The following is a 23466-nucleotide window of genomic DNA, read 5'->3' on the forward strand; positions in this document are numbered from 1 at the left end:
TACTTTAATACTTTATTGCTTTCTCCCCTATGTATCCTGTATCCCATTGATTTATAACCTTTAGCCTGGTACCTGGCATTTTCTCACCTTTTGGGGAATGTAAGGGGAGGGAGGTACATGTGGGTTACATCACTGGAAGATCAGCAGAGGATGACCCTGAGAAAGTTCCCTCATCACTTTCTCAGGGCAGCCAGTACAATAACATTTTCACACATGTGGATTGGCTGAATCCACACAGGACTTTGGGGAGGGGTTTCTAATTTCTTTTATTCTAACTGTATGGCCTGAGGGGTCTCAGAGCTGGCTTTGATTTCCCCCTTGCTATAACTCCTGTTCAATAAAAGTTTCCTTTTCAAATGCCAGGTTTCGAGAGTCTTTACTTTCTTGAATAAGGAGCAGAGGCCAGGCCTTACACAGATATTTGTTTTTCTGGCAAATATCAAATTAGCCCTAATTACGTTCATTCCATCTCCAAGTCTCAAGGGTATTTCGTTAACCAGCAGCAAAATTAAAACGTGTTAGAGAAGCACCTTGTTATTATTCTACAATGTAAAGAAGCAGAATTTATATTTCTGTTGGTGTTGTTCTTTAATGTTCTTGGTTGGTACTGTAAACCAGCCAAGTGGTCATTCAAGTTGGGCTGTGCTATTCAGCCAAGAATCTATTACAAGAAAAAATACAGCAAATGAAAGGCTGCAAAGAAGGAATTCTATCATGCAAATTAATGAAGCTGTCTATATTGCTCTTAATGCTGTTGTTTAGGGCAGTTTCAGAGATTCCTAACATGAATTGCATTGTTGGTGATCCTGTTCCAATTCTTCATAAATACTATCAATCAGGAGATGTCATTGTTGCTGGTATTTTGTCTCAAATCTATATATTTTCAAACACAATACATTTTCATGAAAAGCCTTCTACTGATCTTTTCTATGATACTGAGTAAGAAGCTCACGTATCTAAAACTAATTATTCAGAAATGAGTTTGATGTTTGGTGCTGGGTCTGTATTGTCTTGGATGTCAAGGTCCATTCTGTTCTGTTCTATTAATAATGCACAGGGAATAAACAATTCTACTTAGTTTCATTCATAAGGATGAGTTCATGATTCTGACTTGATGATTTTGGCAGCAGAAATTCTCAGTTAATTCTATGGAACAGGTTTAATGTCTTATTTGTACCTATTTTTCTGATTAAGTGTGAATTATTTTGGAGCAATCTAATAAAGTTTTTGGAATCTAATAAAACACTTTTTATTATATTCCAAGCTTTCTGCCTGAGAATGAGGTTAATCCAATATTTATTTTTAAATTAAATTTCCACAAAGGATAGTCATAAATTCATTTCCTAGGTTTTTTTTTATTAAAATATTTCTGACATCATTTTTTTTTACTAATGAAGTATTCTGTTTTATTTTAAGATTTCCCTATTCCTAAAAAAGAAAAAGTAATTCAGCTGCACAGCTAAATAAATTTGTTCTGAGTAATGAAATACCTGTATATTTGTGACAATAACAATTTTCCCATTTTCTTAAAGTTATTTTGTCATTCATACACAGACTTAAAGTTGTGATTTTCACTGTTTCTAAAATGAAATCAACAATTGAACTGATTGTCAATAATTTCCCTGAAATCCAATTAGTCACAAAAACATAATGCTTAGTTACTGTATTTCAGTCTTGCAAGACTTCTGTGGACAGGAAAAAATGTTTAGATACAATCTTGAGAATTATGATATTAAATTTTAATCAATGAACTAAATTATGGTGTGTGGGAGAGAACAATTTCATGGAGGTGACCCCTGAATTTATAACTGATTTTTCTCTACACATGCAGAATGGTGCTGTAGAATGAAGGTATAATCATACTATGAGGCATAAAGACAATAATATGATTGCTATTGAATAGTGTATAGAATTAGTTGTACACTTGAATTCTTGGATATTCTTGGATATTTTCTAATATCCTCTTATCCCCAAAATAAGCCACCCCCCAAAAAAGCCCTCCTTTAAAATATTGTAGCACAGCAGCAGCCATGAGGTGACCATGCTCACCATCTCCTGCATCTCAAAAATAAGACCACCCTGAAAAAAAGACCAAGCACTTATTTCAGGGGTCAAAAGAAAAGACTGTGTCTTATTTTCTGGGCAACACAATATAAAACATTATCTTTTAAAGTAGTACCATCACTATGTGATGAAGACTGAAATAGATATATTTTATTTAATAGTCTTCATTAGTAATCATCTGATGGAAGCTTTGAGTACAATATATTTATTTTATATATTTAAAGCTACGAGTTGAACAAAAGTCCAGCAGCTCTTGTGCTGAAACCAATGAGTTCAAATTGATGTGTAATTTTCATTTCAGTGTGGTGACTCAGCTCTACCAACACATTTTGTCTTTGGCATTTGCTATAAAGGAGATCAATGAAAATCCCCAGATTTTGCCCAACCTTACTCTGGGCTCCCATATCTATAACAGCAACTTTATTGCAAGTGGGACGTATCATGCCTCAATGGAAGTATTCTCAACACAAGGCAAATTAATCCCTAACTACAAGTGTGAAACAGAGAACAATCTAGTGTCAGTCATTGGAGGACCTAATTCTGAAGTCTGTATCCACATGACAGCCATCCTGTCTATTTACAAGATTCCACAAGTGAGACTTTCTTCCCATTGTTTACATCTATATCTGTCTGTCTGTCTGTCTGTCTGTCTGTCTGTCTGTCTGTCTGTCTGTCTGTCTATCTATCTATCTATCTATCTATCTATCTATCTATCTATCTATCTATCTATCTATCTATCTATCCTTTAAGTTCAAATTCTATCCTTTAGAAACAAATAGGTTAAAAAAATCTATATCTATAAGTAAAGATTTCTCTTGCACGTATCTGCTAGTCGTTCCCAATTCTAGGAGACGGTGCTCATCTCAGTTTCAAAGCTGAAAAGCCAGTGCTCTCAGAAGACATCTCCGTGATCATGTGGCTGGCATGACTAAATGCCAAAGGTGCACCAAACTCTATTATCTTCCCACCAAAGGTGGTTCCTATTTTTCTACTTGCATTTTTACATGCTTTTGAACTGCTAGGTTGGCAGAAGCTGGGAGGAGTAGTGGGAGCTCACTCCATTATGTGGCGCTAGGGATTCAAACTGACAAACTGCCGACCTTTCTGATCAACAAGCTCAGCATCTTAGCCACTGTATCGGTATTGGTATCGATATTGATAGCAATATATCTATATCTATCTATCTATCTATCTATCTATCTATCTATCTATCTATATATATATATATATATATATATATATATATATATCAAGATCTGATATATATGTGTGTCTATATGTATATATATATACACACACACATACACATCTATGTTTGTGTTGCATTTCTGCTAATAAATAAATGAAGGTAGATTGGTATAGATCTATTTCAAGCTATTTAGTTCTCATCAGCTAGCCATACCCTTACTGGGATTCGAATTTGATTAGATAGATGATAGATAGATAGATAGATAGATAGATAGATAGATAGATAGAGAGACAGACAGACAGACACGTTTGTATGTGTGTATACATACATACATACATACATACATACATACATACATACATACACACATACACAAACCCTTTCTTTTTTCTATGAACAGTTAATGAAAACATCTGAAGAATGTATGTAGATTTTCCTTTAGTGAGAAATGAATAAATATGCAAAAAAGTATGGGAAAGTTTTTTCCCCAACATGCAAGTATTCATTACATGATTCATTTTCAGCACATGCAATGCTATACCAATTTAACTCATCCCAAATAATGTCATCATGTTCATTTTTAATTCTATTCAGTCAGCTGCACATTCTTGGTTTATCTCTCTTTATTTTCTTTTGAGTGTGATCATCAGAATTTTTAATGTGTATCAGTGTGTTCCCAGGAAAAAAGTCAATATCTTTATTCTTTATAGAATATCTTTATTCAATATCTTTATAGTTATCTTTATTTTTTCCAAAGAATTTTTTACCTTTGTAAAACATATGTTCCTTTCTGACATAGCAAGGCATCTGGTTCTCAGCACATTCAGTCTACAGGATTAGAGAAGTTGATTTCAAATCTCCTTCATATAAGCAAGAAATATATACTGTAAACTAGATTTATCTAGCTATTAATTCTCTAACACAGTTTTTGTTTACGTGCTATAGTTCACCTTTGGCTCTGCTTCTGAGATGAATAGGAAATCTCAAGCTATTTTCTACCACCAGATGTTTCCAGATGTACAAAGGCAATATAAAGGGATTCTCCAGTTACTGTTGCATTTCCAGTGGACATGGATTGGGATATTATATGACAATGATAACAATGGAGAGAGATTTGTCGAGGATGCACTTCCTATGTTTTCTGAGAGAGGAATCTGCTTTGATTATATAGAAAAATTCCCAGTAATTACATCAGTTAGTGACATTGATAAGATGGTGGCAGAGGGAATAAATCAGTATCATGCTATTATTAAAAGCATTGCTAATGTATCCATTGTTTATGGTGAAATTGAGACCATGGTATTTTTCAGAATGTTTTCCACATTGTCGACATACGAGGATGTGTCAATAATGGCAAAAGGAAGAGTTTACATCATGACGGCTCAGATGGAATTCACATCATTCCCCTTTCAAAGGAAGGAAGGCATAGATTTGCTTCATGGTGCCCTGTCCTTAGCAGTTCATTTAAAGGAGGTCCCGAGATTCCCTGAATTTCTCCGGTTGATAAATGCTAGGTTTGATGGAGAAGATGGCTTCATTCAGGGTTTTTGGGAAGAAGCCTTTGGATGTTTCTTTCCGGAGTCCTCAATAGACAGGGAAGGAAGGGTCTCCTGCACTGGTGAGGAGAAACTGGAGACTCTCCCAGCATCCATTTTTGAAATGAGCATGACTTCCCATAGCTACAGTGTCTACAATGCAGTCTATGCCGTGGCATATGCTTTGCACAACATGCTTTCATTTCAATTGAAAAAAACAGAGAGTGTCCATAAAGCAATCCATAGCTTGCTGGCTCAACACTTATGGGAGGTAATGTCTTGGAGAAATGGATTTCGAATAGATCTATCTGTATCATAGGAGATTCTATACTAAACATAGAAATACTGTTTTGTGTTATATTTCCTTTGTGACAAGGGCCATTTTTTTAGAAGCTCATGTGGTTTAAAATGTCAGAAGTATATATAGGCTGAGTAGGAATGGGAAGCTGATTGACAAATGTGGCCCGTATCTTCAGAGACAAACTGGTCAACTTCATAGCAGTTAATGGTGAAACATCAGGAAATCTGTTATCTAGACCATGTCACTAATTGCTGAAACCCAATCTTCCCTAATAAATACCACCCATCTAAACTAGTGTTGGTTCTCAAACTGTCAAATCAACTCTCCCCCCCTCTACAATGTTAGAATGTGTCTTCTTAAAAAGGGTTAAATTCTATTTAACTCTTCCATGGTTGTTCTGTGGAGAGTGTACTAGTGATATTTTGTAGGTTCCAAACAACGTCAGTTTTACATTTAGAAATATGTTGAACCAGCTGTAGAAAGATGACAAGTGGCGTGGTGGCCTAGTGATGAAGATGCTCACCTCCCACTCAGAAAGTTAAGAGTTCAATCCTAGGTAGGACAGATGATTCTCTCCTAGGGAGAAAAGAAAAAAAAAATGTTGCAAACTCCACTTGGTGTTTCGTGTGTGTGTGTGTGTGTGTGTGTGTGTGTGTGTTTGTGTCTGTGTGTGTGTGTGTGTCTGTGTCTGTGTCTGTGTCTGTGTCCGTGTCTGTGTGTATTTCAATCACCGAGCCAACAGATTGAACCAGAATGAACTGGATTTCTCCTGCATTGCCCGATCACATAGTTTTGTTGCAAAGCACAGGTATGCAGATAGTTAATGATATGCATGTGCTTGCAGAGCAACATATATCAAGCAGACAAAAACTCAAGGTCTTCTCAGAAAATGAATTTATTCATCCTAATTTCTTTTTTTTCCTGGAACACTATTCTAATTCCTGTTTTCTGCCTATTTGTTATACATGAAACAAGCTTAAATGGGAAAGGGCAATGCCATTAAATATATTCTGTATTTCCTCTTCTCTCTTCAGCTCAATCATTTTCTGAAAATCATTTCATTCAACAACAGTGTTGGGGAAACAGTTTTCTTCAATCAAAATGGAGAAGTGGAAACTGGATTTGATATTGTCAACTGGGTAACATTCCCAAACCTTTCCTTCCTTAGAGTCAAAGTTGGAGACATACCAGCCTTGTCTGTCGCAGAAAAAACATTGACTATTTCAGAGGAAACCATAATCTGGCCAGAGTGGTTTAATCAGGTAGGTCCTGCAATTCTTTGAGTTCCATTCAAAACTTTAAAAGCTTTAAAAAATAATTTGTTGGAGTAACTGTTCTTCAACTAACTCAGAAAGTTGTCTGAAAATACAGAGAAAATTTAGACAGGAATGTCAGATCACAAGACATAGGAGAAAGAATCCAATAAATAAAACATAAAAAGTTCACCTATTGCCTTTTACATAAAGTATCAGTATGCAGGAATCATGTATTTTAGGACAAGCATGCCATCTCTTCTTGCTTAATATGCCCATGCAGGAATGTGATATTTATTTGATTGAATTAAATTATACCATGGTTTCCATTTAAAATTATGACTTAAATATATTTGGGAGCTATATTCATTCATTTAAGTTATTATCTCCAATTAAAGTATTTCTAATTGAAAACTTGTAAGAGGAAAATCAATAATAAGTAAAATGTCACTGAGAAATGCTAATGAATTCAAAATATGACATTTAAATGGCATTTGATTTGTGCAGATATATGTCATGTCATTTTTCATTTAATCTGGCTCACTGCCTTGCTATCACTCTCTATATGAATTTCTGAATACACATAAACAAAATTGAAAAACTTTTTTTCTCTAAAAGATGGCAATAGCAATAGCACTTAGACTTACATATCGCTTCATAGTGCTTTTACAGCCCTCTCTAAGCAGTTTACAGAGTCAAACTATTGCCCCAACAATCTGGGTCACCATTTTTCCGACCACGGAAGGTTGAAAGGCTGAGTCAACCTTGAGACTGGTGAGATTCGAACTGCTGAACTGCAGCTAGCAATCAGCCGAAATAGCCTACACTACTTCTTATACAAGAGTCGAGGTGGCACTCTAGCCACTGTGCCACCTAGACCCTTGTATAAGAATCTTATAAAGATTCTTCATTATTAAGGTGTCATATATGAATTTCTTCTGAATTATTCATCTATGAAAGCACAAGTTGCTATCGGGATTTGTAGCTATGCATATTTGCAAGATGGAAAACCTCCCTCTCTTTCTTTTCTCTGTAGACAAAGCCTATTTCTCTTTGCAATGACCATTGTCATCCAGGTTACAGGAAGGTCAAAAAAGAAGGGAAACCATTTTGCTGCTATGATTGCCTTCCTTGTCCAACAGAGAAGATTTCTAATCAGAAGGGTAAGAGACACTACATAGAGGAGTGGTTGCCCAATTCTGGTCTGGGATCATGACTGATGAGCTGATGAGGTACCCAGGTTGTTCATTGTGCAGTCGTCTATATGGAGAAACAGTTAAAACAGATCTGATTATTCCAGTATCATTTTCAAGAAAGCCATCTATAGAATAAAAGCTGTTTTCTCTTTCCCTACAGACATGGACAACTGCTTTCCATGTTCACTAGATCATTATTCAAACGAAGAGCGAAATTTCTGCCTTCCAAAATATGTAACATTTTTATCTTATGAAGAAATGCTGGGGAATATTTTTACCAGTTTTATTCTTACTTTTTCTATCATTACTATTTTGCTACTCTAGCTCTTCATTAAAAACAAGCACACCCCTATTGTGAAAGCCAACAATGAGACCCTCACCTACATTCTTCTCATCTCCCTCCTGCTTTCATTTCTCTGTGCTTTGCTATTTATTGGTCAACCTCATCAATGGACATGCCTTCTTCGGCAAGTTACTTTTGGCATCATCTTCTCCATGGCAGTTTCTTGCATTTTGGCAAAGACTATCATTGTAATTCTTGCTTTCATGGCTACCAAGCCAGGATCCAGAATTAGGAAATGGATGGGGAAAAGACTGGGTCTTTCTGTTGTCCTTTCTTGTTCTTTTACTCAAACCATTATTTGTACCATATGGCTATCAAACTCTCCCCCATTCCTGGATGTTGACATGTATTCCTTGCCAAAAGAAATGATATTGATATGTAATGAAGGGTCAACCGTCACGTTCTATTGTGTCCTTGGTTTCATGGGTCTCTTGGCAATTATCAGCTTCCTGGTGGCTTTCCTGGTCAGGAAGTTACCGGACACATTTAACGAAGCCAAATTCATCACCTTCAGCATGTTGGTCTTTTGCAGTGTCTGGCTGTCCTTTGTTCCAACCTACTTGAGCACAAAGGGGAAATATGTGGTGGCTGTTGAGATCTTCTCCATTTTGTGCTCCAGTGGGGGATTACTAGCTTTCATCTTCTTCCCAAAATGTTACATTATTCTGGTGAGGCCTGATTTAAATAACAAGGAACAGCTAAAAAGAGGAAAAAATTGAAAAGTTAAAAGTTAACTGTAAGTAAATACTATTTTTCTCTGAATAAGATAAGGTCTTATTTTCTTTTGACCCCCAAACTAAGCACTTGGCCTTATTTTTGGGGAGGTCTTATTATTTTTGATGTGCAGGAGGCAGCGAGCAGGGTCACTTCATGGTTTCTACTATGTTACAATATTTTTGGGAGGGCTTATTTTTTGGAGACGGCTTATTTTAGCGCAAGTGTTCAAAAGCCCAATTGGGATTTGTATCTGAGATCTTATTTTTGGGGAAACACAGTAGTTTGCACTAAGATTTTTCATTTTCAAATAACCTCTTTATATTTTATAAGACTTGGTTTCTGGGTGCTCATTATATAAAGTTTTGTTCCTCTGTAACTGAAATGGAATTAAAGTTTTAATTACATAAAAACCAGTCTGTCTAGGTCTGTCAGATTTTTGTTCAATCCTTGAAATATCTGCTGATCTAAAGCCAAAGACATATAACAAGGTAGCAATAGCAATATCTCTTAGATTTATATACCACTTTACAGTGCTTTATAGCCCTGTCTCAGCAGTTTACAGAGTCAGCATATCACCCTCAACAATCTGGGTCCTCATTTTACTGACCTCAAACGGATGGAAGTCTGAGTCAATCTTGAGCCTGGTGAGGTTCGAACTGCTAAATTGCAGACAGCTGACAATCAGCAGAAGTAGCCTGAAGTACCACATTCTAACCATTGGGCCACCGTAGCTCTTCAAAAACTGAACAATGAAGTATTTGCATTTGCAGGATTGAAAATCTCTGCTGCAAAGGGCAGCCTCCAGCTTGCAAAGTGGGGAAGGAAAATTCTTTTCAACAGTTCCCAAACTTGGAATGATACCTATGTGCACTGGGCATGTGTGTGTGCATGCACAACACAACAAAGGAAAGGTCCTTCTCCTGAAGCCCAGGCATGATTGCCAGCTTGCCAGCTCAGATACAGATAATAGTCCACAAGACCCAAAGAGAATTTCATTCCAATAAATCTAGAAAATGAAACCCACCAAATTTTTGTAGGAAGCCCCCCCCCTCCAGATTAAAATGTTCTTTATTTTTAATATTTAAAAGAAGCAGGATAGAATATTTCCCCTAAAGGAGAAATGGGAAAACAAATCTTAACAAAGGTAAAAAGCAGCCTCAGTCTTCCTGCCATAGGAAAACAGCCTCAACAGCTTAAAGAGGAATGGAGATTTTGTATCTATTCACAAAGACTGGGCCAGCCTATTCATAAGCAAAGGGACTTCAAATAAGCAACACAAAAGCAAGCCAAAGCTGACAAGATTAGCTGAGACAAAAAGCTAGGATTTGCACTTTCCCTTTTGCCTGTAGAGACAGCCATGACACCTACATGATGCCATAGGAATCTGGGAACAGCCATTAAAATATTGAAGGATGCTGTCCTGACCCAGATTTCTTTAACAAGCAAGAAGTGGAATCTTGGTCCCAGCAAAACTTCCTTTCGTTCACAGTCCACAAGGCTTATCAAACAGTCTTTCAGAGGGCTGTTTATCAAATATGAACCTTATGTCATTTGACAAGCTGCCAAATAACTAGTTCCAAATGCTAATTCCAAATAGAACTTTTCTCTCTTGACACGACCAAATGAACTTATTGTTTCCAGCAAAAGTCCACTTCCTTGTAAATATATTTTATTCATTTTTCAGATTCCATTTGCAATCACTTATATACAGGGTATTTACTATAAGAAAAGAAAAAAAGAAAAAGGAAATAAAACGAACAAGTAAAAAGGAAACACAACTCATCATTCACAACCCCACCTAACCCTTCCATACTCCTTCCTTACTCCTCCCTCTTCTTTCCCTCTACCTCCCTCCTTGGTGTATGCCTTTATTCGAGTGTTAAAATGAACCAAGAAAAATAAAAAATAAAATAAAAGAAAGAAAAAACCACCGTATATAAGTACATTCTTATTCTTATTAAGACTATTTTAACACCCCCCCACCCCCCCCACAAATCCCCATCCCCAATCCTCCCAACTTCCCAGGGCCCACACCTGGCACTACCTTCTGTCTAAAATATCTTGTATACATATGGATTAAAAAATAAAAGTAATATGTCAAAAGAAAGAAAAACAGAAAAAAAAAGAAGAGAGAAAAAAAAGAGAAAAGAAAAAAGAAGAACTTCCTGGGGGCGTGGCCTGTTGCCGAGGAGGGCTCCACCGAGTTCCTCAGAGATCTGGTCTGTATATCTAAACAAGATCATAGATAGCACCCCTTTTTGGCAAAAAAAGGGGCAGGGAGTAGCTTTGTAGGCGAGGGTCTATTCGTAAGCCACAGCCTTTTTCTTTTTTTTGGCTGTGGACAGAGATTAGATTCAGCCGGAGCAGAGCTTTTATCTCCAGCCAGTTCTTCTCAGCTGCCTTTTTTTTTTTGGCAGCCCCAGACAGGCTAGCCCCCCCCAGGACAAAACAAAGTTTTTTCAAGCTAGAATTGATACGGGCGGGTCCCACCCCTGTGAGATTTATGCTTTTATTACTATCTTAAATACCAGCACCATTTGTTTCAGAGACTTCTTTGTCTAAATGATTTCAAAATGGCGATTTCTCTCCGTGGATGATTAATAGTGGACGTACTTAGCCGGTTTTACTTTCCTGCAGACCGCTCCTTAACAAAATAAACTCTTTTTTTTTGGAAATAGAGGGGAGCAAAGCACTGCTTACTTGTTTATTTATTATGGCACCCAGGTCAAAGAAGCGTCTTGCTACAAATGTGTCTAAAGAATTTAAAGAATTTTTACTGGAACCACAACCTTTGTCTCCTATGCCCTCTACTGGAGAATTTCTAACACAGGAATATTTCTTTAAAATGTTTAATGCCTTTAAACAAGAAATTAAGGAATTTGTATGGGAACTTTATGATGATTTAAAGTCTAAAGTTAATCAAATGAAGGCGAATACGTTTGCAGCCGTGTCTGCCCTGTCAGATTACTCTGCTGAAATAGAGAACAAATTGGAAAGTTTGGAGAAGGCTAATTTTAATTTGACTACCAATATTCAAATTTTACAACAAAAAATTAGAGACAATGAAGAAGAGCTCATGATGATAAATTTTAATAGGAAGGCATTTGCAATAAGAGTCAGAGGATTCCGTGAAAAGGAGCAAGAGAATTTGAAACAGACCTTTGCTGAAGCCTTCAGCGATGCGGTGGGAAGCCCGGGACTTAACTTTGATTGGCAGATTCGGAAAATCTATCGCCAGAACTCATTGATAGCGGAACAGCGACAGCTCCCGAGGGACATAATTATATATTTTTCTACAAAAGAATCTAGAAATGCGATTGTGCAAAAGTTTTATAATAACAGTCTCCGAGTTGATGGCCAGAACTTGATTGTCTTCAAAGAAATACCTTTCCAGATGTTAAAGGCAAGAAGGGATTACACCTTTTTAACTAAGGAGCTTAGGAGTCAACAGATTCGATACAGATGGGAGGCCCCTGCCGGCATCACGGTTACATTTGAGAATCAAAGATTTTGTCTTAACTCTGTTTCGGAGGCTCAAGATTTCTATTGCAGGATTCTGAAGGCGGGACTTCCTGACTCGCTTGGAAGAGAGGAGAGACAAGCGGAAGGAGAAGGCAAACGGCAGGCCATGTGGCTGCAAGATGGAGGGGGTAGCCCTTCCTCCCTCGGAGAAGCAGAAAAACGGAGATCGAGAATTTAGACATTTTAAAATACTCGCCAAAGTTGAGGACTGAATGGGGGTTTGAGACCTCTCTCCGGTAGAAAAAGCGGACTAATTCTTATTAGAAGGGAAAGCTGGGTGAAACTACTTTGAGCTAGATTTTAAATTAACATTAGCATAAATTTGATAGTGGTAAATATCAGACAAGCAAGGGATGAGGGTAAAATATATGTGGAATGATTTACGTTGGGCTTATTAGAACAGAAAGCCGGTTGGGATTATCTTAAGATAAGTGTAAAAAGAATGCGGAATGATTTATGTTGTTTAAACTTTGTTAGAAGGGATTACTTTAAAATAGAAGGTTAACTGACTCTTGCTGAAAGTATTGTTTGAATATGTGGAACGGTCCATGCTATTTAAATTTTATTAGAAAGGAAAGTTGGTTGAAATTGCTTTGAGTTAGATTTTAAACAAATGCTAGTATAAATTTGATAGTGGTAAATATTAGACAAGTAAGGGATGAGGGTAAAATGCATGTGGAATGAACTACGTTATTTAAATCCTATCAGAAGAGAAAGTCGGTTGGAATTATCTTAAGATAGAAATTGATTTCTGTGTAAAGTAATATTTGATCTACGCTGCTTAATTTTACTAAGAAGGGGAAGCTTGGCTAGACTATTTTGAATTACTGTTTGAAAAGGAGGTTAAGAAAGATCACTTACGCTGTTTAAATTTTACTAGAAGGGAAAGTTTGATTACTCTTCTGTAAAGTCATATTTGAATATGTGGCATGAACCACGTAGCTTAAATCTTATCGGAAGGGATCATGAGGTTTAGGAAGAGGAACGGGAGAGTCTATAGAAGGTTGGGGTAAATAGCAAAGAAGTAAGAGACGAGAATAAAATATAGATAGAATGATTTATACTATTTAAGTATAGATAAAGATGGGGGGCTGAGATCAACACAAAGAGTGGTTTCTTTTTCTCTTTTTCTTCTTTTTTCAAAAGTCCACTTCCCATTCGCTTCTCTTTTGTTTCCTATGGGAGGGGTCAATCACCTCCAAGATGTGGCTTTACTCTTAAGTTGACCGACTTTTTAAAATTGTTCTTGTGTTCTGGCAGCTCTGCGCATTCACACACTGGGAACAGGGTCCAGATGTTCCTCTGCCTTGCTGTTGTCTAGCTCCCTCTCTGCCTCTGACACAATGCCCTCGTCTGAGTTTTTCTCAATACCCAGGACTGGCCCCTGTTCCTCCCCAACCTCCTCACTGTGTGACTCTGCTTCCAGTTCTGCAGGCTGCCAGCAAGCCACAACAGATGTATTCTTATACAGGCACATACAGATAAATTACAAAGCCACAAAGAATGTATAAAAACCCACCAAATCTTAACCCCTTTTTGTCAGCCACCCCGGAAATATACTCATATAAGTAGTTTCTTTTCCTGCAGCCTGTCTGTGAAGCCAGCCTCCCTCAATAACCAAGAAAGAAATCACTTAACTCCATTTTTCAGAATTAAGAGTACTTTTACTGGTTATGAGTAGATCGCAGCTAAGCAAAGCAAGATCTGAGGCCAAAACGCGCGTAATCATAGATATTAATATGTGACCCAACTTCCTCCCCTTGGTTACCCCATCCCATAGTCCAATGTGCACAACGCTCAGGTGTCATGTGGGTTCCATCTTCAAAAAGCATCATCAGGTTGGTATGCCAGACAGTTGGCCTTGGCGGGCAAATTCACTATCTCCAGCATGTGCAGTAGATTGTGAGAACAAAACTCCCTTTTTACAATCACTCTTGTACTTAAGACTTCCCCTCCCAAATACCATGCCGCCCCCATTTCAATGACAGCTGAAAGCAAGTAGCGAAGCAGAGGCTGACACTGTCTCCATTTTATTTCCAGCATCTTTCTCCTGGCTTGGATCTGGACCTGATTTTTCTTCCAACACTTTCATATGGAACACTAAGGAATACCTTGCAATATTCATTTATATATATTTATACATTTATGCATTTATGATTGAACAAATCTATGAACGAACGAATGAATAAATAAACAAATAGATAAATAAATACATGAATAGCAAATACATTTCTTTGGTCTTTTTCCTAATCCAGGGGAAATGGATGGAGCTGGATTTTGATGAAAGATATCAAATATATTCCTTTGATCTGTCTTAGAACTTGTAATCCTGAACAGGTGGTTATTTTTCAGGCAATTATCAAATTCACTCCAGTTATTTTCCTTTCATCTTCCTGTCTCAAGGGAGCTTCATTATCCACCAGCAAAGCTAAAACCTAAGACAAAAATAACTTGTCATTATTTGCTCTGTAATGTAAAAAAGCAGACTATATAGGTGTGTTGGTTTTGTTCTTAGTGCTCTTGGTTGGTGCTGTAAACCAAGCAAGTGGTCATTCAAGTTAGGCTGTGCTATTCAGCCAAAAATCTATTACAAGAAAAAAATACAACAAATGAAAGACTGCAAAGTAGAAATTCTATCATGCAAATTAATGAAACTCTCTCTATGGCTCTTAATGCTGTTGTTTAGGGCAGGTTCCGAGATTCCTAACATGAGTTGCATTGTTGGTGATCCTGTTCCAATTCTTCATAAATACTATCAATCAGGAGATGTTATTGTAGCTGCTATTTTGTCTCAAATCTATATATTTTCAAACACAATACAATTTTATGAGAAGCCTTCTACTGACTTTTTCTATGATATTCAGTAAGATACTCATTAATTTAAAACTTATTATTCAGAACTGAGTTTGATGTCTGGTGCTGGATCTGTATTGTATTATCCCCTTTTCCATGATGACTGAAATTATTTAAAGATGTCTTGGTTGTCAGGTTCAATTAATAATGCACTGGGACTCAACAAAACTTCAGTTATTCATACTAACAAACTGCTTAGTTATTTGAGTCTTGCAAGACTAAAACCTTCCTTAGCTGCAATTTTTATGCAGTCTCATCTGATCAATTAAACCTCATCTGATGGTAGCTTTGAGTACAGTGTATTTAAAGCTATGAGTTGAACAAATGTCCTGATACCAATGAGCTGTAATCAACATTTTATTTCAATTCAGGGTGGTGACTCAGCTCTACCAACACATTTTGTCTTTGGCATTTGCTATAGTGGAAATCAATGAAAATCCCCAGATTTTGCCCAATCTCACTCTGGGCTTCCATATCTTTAACAGCAATTTTATTGCAAGCTGGACATATCATGCCTCAATGGAAATATTCTCAACACAAGGCAAATTAATCCCTAACTACAAGTGTGAAATAGAGCACAATCTAGTGTCAGTCATTGGAGGACCTAATTCTGAAGTCTGTATACACATGTCAGCTATTCTCTCTATTTACAAGATTCCACAAGTAAGAGTTTCCTCCCAGGTTTTAAATCTATATCTATCTATCTAGGTTTTCCTTTAAGTTTAGTTTTCTCCCTTTGGTTTAGAAACATATATAGCAATTCCCTTTCTCCTTACAATGAACTGTTAATGAGAACCTTTGAAGAATACATTTTTCCCTTTCATGAGAAATGAAAAAAAAAGAGTAAAACAGTAGGGGAATAGTTTTGTTTGATGTTCCAACATGCAAACAGAACCATTGCATTACTGATTTTCACACATGCTATGCTGACTGAACTCATCCCAAAAGCATCATAACTTTTATTCTTAATTGAGTTCAGTCTGCTGGAGATTTTTGGTTTATCTTTTTCCAACGCATATTTCACATTTCTGTGGTATGTTCTCCTTATTACAAAGCAAGACATCTTCTTTTCAGCACATTCAGTCTACAGGTTTAGAAAATTTGATTTCATAAACTCCTTGGTGTAAGAAAGAAATGGTATTTTATTCACACATGGAAAAAGATGTAAAAATAGATTTATCTGGTTATTAATTCTCTAATACATTTTTTCTTTACATGCTATAGTTCACCTATGGCTCTGCTTCTGAGATGAATAGGAAATCTCAAGCTATTTTCTATCACCAGATGTTTCCAGATGTACACAGACAATATAAAGGGATTCTCCAGTTACTGTTGCATTTCCAGTGGACATGGATTGGGATATTATATGACAATGATAACAATGGAGAGAGATTTGTCGAGGATGCACTTCCTATGTTTTCTGAGAGAGGAATCTGCTTTGATTACATAGAAAAATTCCCAGTAATTACATCAGTTAGTGACATTGATAAGATGGTGGCAGAGGGAATAAATCAGTATGACGTCTTAGTTAAAAGCATTGCTAATGTATCCATTGTTTATGGTGAAATTGAGACCATGGTATTTCTCAGATTGTGTTCTACATTGTCAACATATGAGGATGTATCAGTAATGGCAAAAGGAAGAGTTTACATCATGACGGCTCAGATGGAATTCACATCATTCCCCTTTCAAAAGAAGGAAGGCATAGATTTGCTTCATGGTGCCCTGTCCTTAGCAGTTCATTCAAAGGAGGTCCCGAGATTTCTTGAATTTCTTCAGTTGATAAATGCTAGCTTTGATGGAGAAGATGGCTTCATTCAGGGTTTTTGGGAAGAGGCCTTTGGATGTTTCTTTCCCAAGTCCCCAATAAACAGGCAAGGAAGGGTCTCCTGCACTGGTGAGGAGAAACTGGAGAACCTCCCAGCATCTATTTTTGAAATGAGCATGACTTCCCATAGCTACAGTGTCTACAATGCAGTCTATGCCGTGGCATATGCTTTGCACAACATGCTTTCATTTCAACTGAAAAAGACAGAGCATGTCCGTAACGCAATCCATAGCTTGCTGGCTCAACACCTATGGGAGGTAATGTCTTAGACAATTAAAACTGATTAAAGTTAGGTCAATGTGTCTCATGTGTGGGATTCTATATTAAATCAAAACATATTGCTTTGGGTTATATTTCTTTTCTGCCTGGGATCATTTGTTAATTGGTTCCAGGAGGCATGATGAGTACCAAAATCAATGAGTCCCAAATATTTTTCCCCCTTAATAAACAATATAGTGTATCACAGTGGGCAACAACTAGTTTGAGTTCTAGTTTGAGTACTAAATAAACAATGAGTATCAGGACAATTTTTTTTTGCATCGAAATGCAATGAGTACCAAATTTGATGAGTTTCAAAATAGCTGAGTACAAAGGTACCAGTACAGCTCACGTGTTTTAAAATGTCAAATGTATAGATCGGCTGATCAGGAATGGAAGCTGATTAACAAATGTGACAGAGGCCTCTTCAGAGGCAAGTTGGTTTAATTCATTGCAGTTGGTGGTGCATCAGGAACTCTACTGCCTTCATCATGGTTACTAATCACTGAATCCGAATATCATCCAAAAATGTGTTTTTATTGGCAAACTGTCTGGTGTTCAATGTCTATGGAGAGTCTCGGTCATCCAGGTCGTGATTGTCCCAAAGGTGCTGAAGAAACGTCTTGGGTGAGAAGCAGAGAATATTCAAAGAAAATCAAAAAGTCCAACTGCTTCTTGAAAAAGCACCTTTGTCAAGTGATCACTTTTTACAGAGTGGTAAGATGTGACCTTCCTAAATACGATGTGCCTCCACTTAATTCTTCCATGGCTATTATGTGGAAAGTGTAATAGTGCTTTTTCTATGTTCCAAACAACTTATTCTTCTTGTGCCATAGCCATCATTGGAGGTTGGCGATCATGTTGACAATCCAATTTTTATCAACAGCCACACAAAAAAGTGCTGTTGAGTTGTATCCAAACCAGTCTCTTAGATTTTGATGCCATGGTTTTTCTTCTTCAGCCTCATTTGCCTTCAATCTTTCCTTGGAAGATTAAGTGAAGTATGCCATATTTTTCTGGGTGTCTCACCACAGGTAAAAAATGCTTTTCCGGAATCCAAACAACTTCAATTTTACAATTAGAAATATGTTGGATCTGTGGTAGAACGACAGTCACTGATGCATCTTTCCAGAGAGTTCTGATAGGCTATTTGCCTAAGAGTTTACTCGGCATTGAGACCTAACCATACCGGCACAGATCACACACATTTACAAATAGGCATAAGCTTGTGTAGCAATACATGTCCAGCAAACAATTACTTGAGGCTTCTAAGAAAATGAATGTATTCATCCTAATTTCTCATTTTTCTTTAGAAAACTATTCTAATTCCTCTTTTCAGTCTATGTCTATTTTTTATACATGAAACAAACTTAAATGGAAAACAGCAGTATACTTAAATATATCCTTATGAATTGGAATCTCATCTCCTCTCTTCAGCTCAACCATTTTGTGAAAATAATCTCATTTAACAACAGTGTTGGGGAAACATTTTTCTTCAATCAAATTGGAGAAGTGGAAACAGGATTTGATATTATCAATTGGGTAATATTCCCAAACCTTTCCTTCCTTAGAGTCAAAGTTGGAGATATACAAGCCCTGTCTCTTACAGAAAAAAGATTTACTATTTCAGAGGAAACCATAATCTGGCCAGAGTGGTTTAATCAGGTAGGACCTGTTAAATCATTGAGTTCTATTCAAACTTTTTAAAAAAAGATTTTTTAAATTAACTCCTCTCCAACTACCTCAGAAAATACAGAGAAAATGTAGAAAGAAATGTAGATCACAGGACATAGGAGAAAGAATCCAACCAAACATGAAATATTTAAATATTTCACAGAGTATCAATATGCAGGAACCCTATATTTCAAGACAACTGTGTCATTTCTTCTTACTTAATATGCTCATGCGTTAATGTCATATTTATTCAATTGCATTCATTTATACAATGGTTTCCATCTAAAATCATTACTTAAAGATATTTTGGGGATATATTTCTTCATTTGAGTAATCGTATCCAATTAAGGTATTTCTAATTAAAAACTTCTAAGAGGAAAATAAATAATAAACAAAATATCACTGTAAAATCCTAATAAATTCAGAATATGACATTTAAATGGTATTTCATTGGTGCAGATATACATCAGGTAACTTTTCTTTTAATCTGACTCACTGACTAGCTATTAAGGGAAGTCACCCACTCCCAGAAGAATGTAATATTTTTAGAAATATTAAAAAGGCAGAATATTATATTTCCCTAAGGGTACACATGTTTCTAAAGACAGAAACTCTGAGCCTCAGCTCTTTGTCCCAAGTAGAAACTTAGGGGCTAACTTTTAGAAATGCAGATTTGGTAATCCATTCAAAACAGGATATTCTGAACAAAGGTAGGATTAGCCCTCAGCCACAATAGGAATTGCCCAACAAACCCCTTCATTGCATCAGCACCTACAAAATTAGCTATAGCCCCTATAACAACCAATAGAAAACATATTCTTGCACCTGAACAGAAAGCTCAAGGGCAAGGCCCCAGAGAGAGTTTAAATAACCCTCACTCTCCAATCCATGTAGCCATTTCATGTTCTTGGTGGTTCTGCTTCATCATTAAACCATCTTTCCAATCAGCCTCTATTTTCTGGTGTCTTTCTCCTCGCTTGGAACTGAACCAGATAGATATTTTTTCCAACAGTATCTATATGGATTTCTGGATACACATAAACAAAATTGAAGAATTCCCCCCCTAAAAGTTAGCAATAGCAATGACACTTAGACTTACATATTGCTTCATAGTGATTTTACAGCCCTCTCTAAGCAGTTTACAGAGTCAACCTATTGCCCCAACAATCTGGGTTCTCATTTTACCAACCTCAGAAGGATGAAAAGCTGAGTCAACCTTGAGACTGGTAAGATTCGAACTGCTGAACTGCAGCTAGCAGTCAGCCGAAGTAGCCTACACTACTGCACTCTAGCCACTGTGCCACCTCGGCTCTTGTATAAGAATCTTATAAAGATTCTTCATTATTAAGGTATCATATATGAATTTCTTCTGAATTATTCATCTATGAAAGCACAAGTTGCTATCAGGATTTGTAGATATGCATATTTGCAAGATGGAAAACCTTCCTCTCTTTCTTTTCTCTGTAGACAAAGCCTATTTCTCTTTGCAATGACCATTGTCATCCAGGTTACAGGAAGGCCAAAAAAGAAGGGAAACCATTTTGTTGCTATGATTGCCTTCCTTGTCCAACAGAGAAGATTTCTAATCAGAAGGGTAAGAGACACTACATAGAGGAGTGGTTGCCCAATTGTGGTCTGGGATCATGACTGATGAGCTGATGAGGTACCCAGGTGTTCATTGTGCAGTCGTCTATATGGAGAAACAGTTAAAAGAGATCTGATTATTCCTGTATCATTTTCAAGAAAGCTATCTATAGAATAAAAGCTGTTTTCTCTTTCCCTACAGACATGGACAACTGCTTTCCGTGTTCACTAGATCATTATCCAAACAAAGAGCGAAATTTCTGCCTTCCAAAATATGTAACATTTTTATCTTATGAAGAAATGCTGGGGAATATTTTTACCAGTTTTATTCTTACTTTTTCTATCATTACTATTTTGCTACTCTGGCTCTTCATTAAAAACAAGGACACCCCTATTGTGAAAGCCAACAATGAGACCCTCACCTACATTCTTCTCATCTCCCTCCTGCTCTCCTTTCTCTGTACTTTGCTATTCATTGGCCAACCTCGTCAATGGACATGCCTTCTTCGGCAAGTTACTTTTGGCATCATCTTCTCCGTGGCAGTTTCTTGCATTTTGGCAAAGACTATCATTGTAATTCTTGCTTTCATGGCTACCAAGCCAGGATCCAGAATTAGGAAATGGATGGGGAAAAGACTGGGTCTTTCTGTTGTCCTTTCTTGTTCTTTTACTCAAACCATTATTTGTACCATATGGCTATCAAGCTCTCCCCCGTTCCTGGATGTTGACATGTATTCTTTGTCAAAAGAAATTATATTGATATGTAATGAAGGGTCAACCATCATGTTCTACTGTGTCCTTGGTTTTATGGGTCTCTTGGCAATTATCAGCTTCCTGGTGGCTTTCCTGGTCAGAAAGTTACCGGACACATTTAATGAAGCCAAATTCATCACCTTCAGCATGTTGGTCTTTTGCAGTGTCTGGCTGTCCTTTGTTCCAACCTACTTGAGCACAAAGGGGAAATATGTGGTGGCTGTTGAGATCTTCTCCATTTTGTGCTCCAGTGGGGGGTTACTGGCTTTCATCTTCTGCCCAAAATGTTACATTATTCTGGTGAGGCCAGATTTAAATAACAAGGAACAGCTAAAAAGGGGGAAAAACTAAACATATTGCCATAAGAATAATTTCCATCCTCTAGAAGTTAAATGGAGTAGAATTTCTTAATTAAAGGAAAACAAGTACTTGGGGTATTTTTGTTCAATTCTCGAAATGTCTGCTGACCTAAAGTCAAATACCTATAAGAAGATAATATCTCTTTTGTCTTCTTTTGAAATGTTTAGTTTTATTCATTCATTCATTCACTCACTCATTCATTCATTCATTTATTCATTTACTCATTTACTCATTCATTCAGCAGCACTATGGAAAATTCTGCTTGTTTAACATATTTCAAGAATAAAACATGAATGAAAGCAACATTTCTCTTTAGGCATCACTGAAAAGTGTAGTTCTTTATTTTTTATGGAATGTTAAGAAATCTAAAATTTGTTTTAAAAGGGAGCCAAAACAATGTGCTTGCAATATGTCCAAAATTTGTCCAAAACATTGACATTCTTGAACTTAGTCAAATTTTGTGAGTAAGCACATTGGAAAGCAAAGATGTAAGAAAAAATGTTCCAATTTAATATTTATAAAGGTAAAGCTTCCCCTCATATTTATATGCTAGCAGTTCCTGACTATAGGAGGCAGCGCTCAGCTCTGCTTCAAAGCCGAAGAGCCAGTGCTGTCCAAAGACATCTCCGTGGTCATGTGGCCAACATGACTTAATGCTGAATGCACACAGAACGCTGTTACCTTCCCACCAAAGGTGTCTCCTACTTTTCTACTTGCATTTTTATGTACTTTCAAACTGCTAGGTTGGCAGAAGCTGGGACAAGTAACGGGAGCTCACTCCATTACATGACGCTAGGGATTCAAACCGCCAAACTACTGACATTTTGATTGACAAGCTCTGTGTCTTAGCCCCTGAGCCACCTGTCCCTCTATATATATTTGTAATTTTTTCCTATTAACCGGATCTTTTAGGAATGAATGATGTTATTTTTATGTTTAAAATATTCATGTTCTTAATCTTTTCATTGCTCGATGTGCTAAGGTTTTAGAAAAGGTAGACCATATAATTTAAAGCAATGATGTAATTATAATGTAGACTGAAGATTCAATTGAAAATATTTATAAATTGTTACTTATCAATATCAGATTACTTTAAATAAAGTTATGTTAGAAGGTGATTTTTTTCCAGCCAACTCCTACACTTGGTATTTTCACTTTCCTTGATTATACATATTCATCTTAAGCATATACCTCTTGAATAGTTTGATTGTTTTAAAGGCAATTTAAGTATATTATTGATTTCACCCTGAAACATGGCTATAGTAGGATAAATAAAATGTGTACAAATTGATGTTCCAAATTAAATTTTATCTCCAGCATCAAAATGTTTGAATTTAACCCTTACTTCAATGTCCCAAAAGTAATTTTAAAAAAAATAGAACTGGGGAAGAAATTAAGCTTTTGTATTCTTCATTTGGTCGTTTTTGTACATCAGTTAGGTCTTTCCAGTACTCAATATACTAGTCTCAGTGCATCTTATTCACAGTCATTCCGATATTCTTACAATGCCCTTTCTTCTTCTTCAACTATCTAGTGCAGCAATGGCTAATCTTTTTGCCATCATGTGCCAAAAGCAGAGGGAGTACAGGGAGTCATGCACGGGCATGCCCACACCCATAAGTCTATGTGCGCGCAACCCCCCTGTGCATGTGCATGCAACCCCCCCAACACATATGTGTATGACCCTCCCACACATGGACCTGTTTCTCACCCTCCCCCGGCTCCAGAGGCACCCTGGGGAGAGTGAAAATGGCTCCCCCACTCCCACAGAGGTCCTCCGGAGACTTCAGAGAAGTTTGGGAATGGAATTCTGGACGCTTTCATCCTCTGGACGCTTCAGGAGGCTTCTCTATAGCCTCTGGAGAAGAAAAACAGCCTAACGCACAAACTGGAAGTCTGTTTCTGAACTTCCGGTTTGCATGTTGCATTGTTTTTCACCCTTTGGAGGCTTCAGGAAAGTCTCCGCAGGGCGAAAAATGGCTGAAAATGAAGGCTGAAGTCAGAGCTGACAGGGCAGCACTTTGCCCTAACAAATG

The 23466-nt window shown here is 37.0% G+C and overlaps 1 protein-coding gene and 1 pseudogene across 1 annotated transcript; both read left to right on the top strand.

Annotated features, from left to right (window-relative positions):
- Positions 1 to 784: 784 nt before the first annotated feature.
- LOC116521792 lies at positions 785 to 8600 on the top strand (annotated as a pseudogene).
- A 6228-nt stretch (positions 8601 to 14828) lies between these two features.
- On the top strand, positions 14829 to 21421 carry LOC116521793 (vomeronasal type-2 receptor 26-like). The gene is made up of 6 exons (XM_032236447.1): positions 14829 to 14983; positions 15345 to 15636; positions 16198 to 17058; positions 18497 to 18724; positions 20201 to 20327; positions 20520 to 21421. Exons 1-6 carry the CDS (start codon positions 14829 to 14831, stop codon positions 21419 to 21421), a joined length of 2565 nt encoding a protein of 854 aa, XP_032092338.1.
- Positions 21422 to 23466: the final 2045 nt, after the last annotated feature.

Source organism: Thamnophis elegans, chromosome Z (assembly GCF_009769535.1).
Source record: "Thamnophis elegans isolate rThaEle1 chromosome Z, rThaEle1.pri, whole genome shotgun sequence".
Lineage (NCBI taxonomy): Eukaryota > Metazoa > Chordata > Lepidosauria > Squamata > Colubridae > Thamnophis > Thamnophis elegans.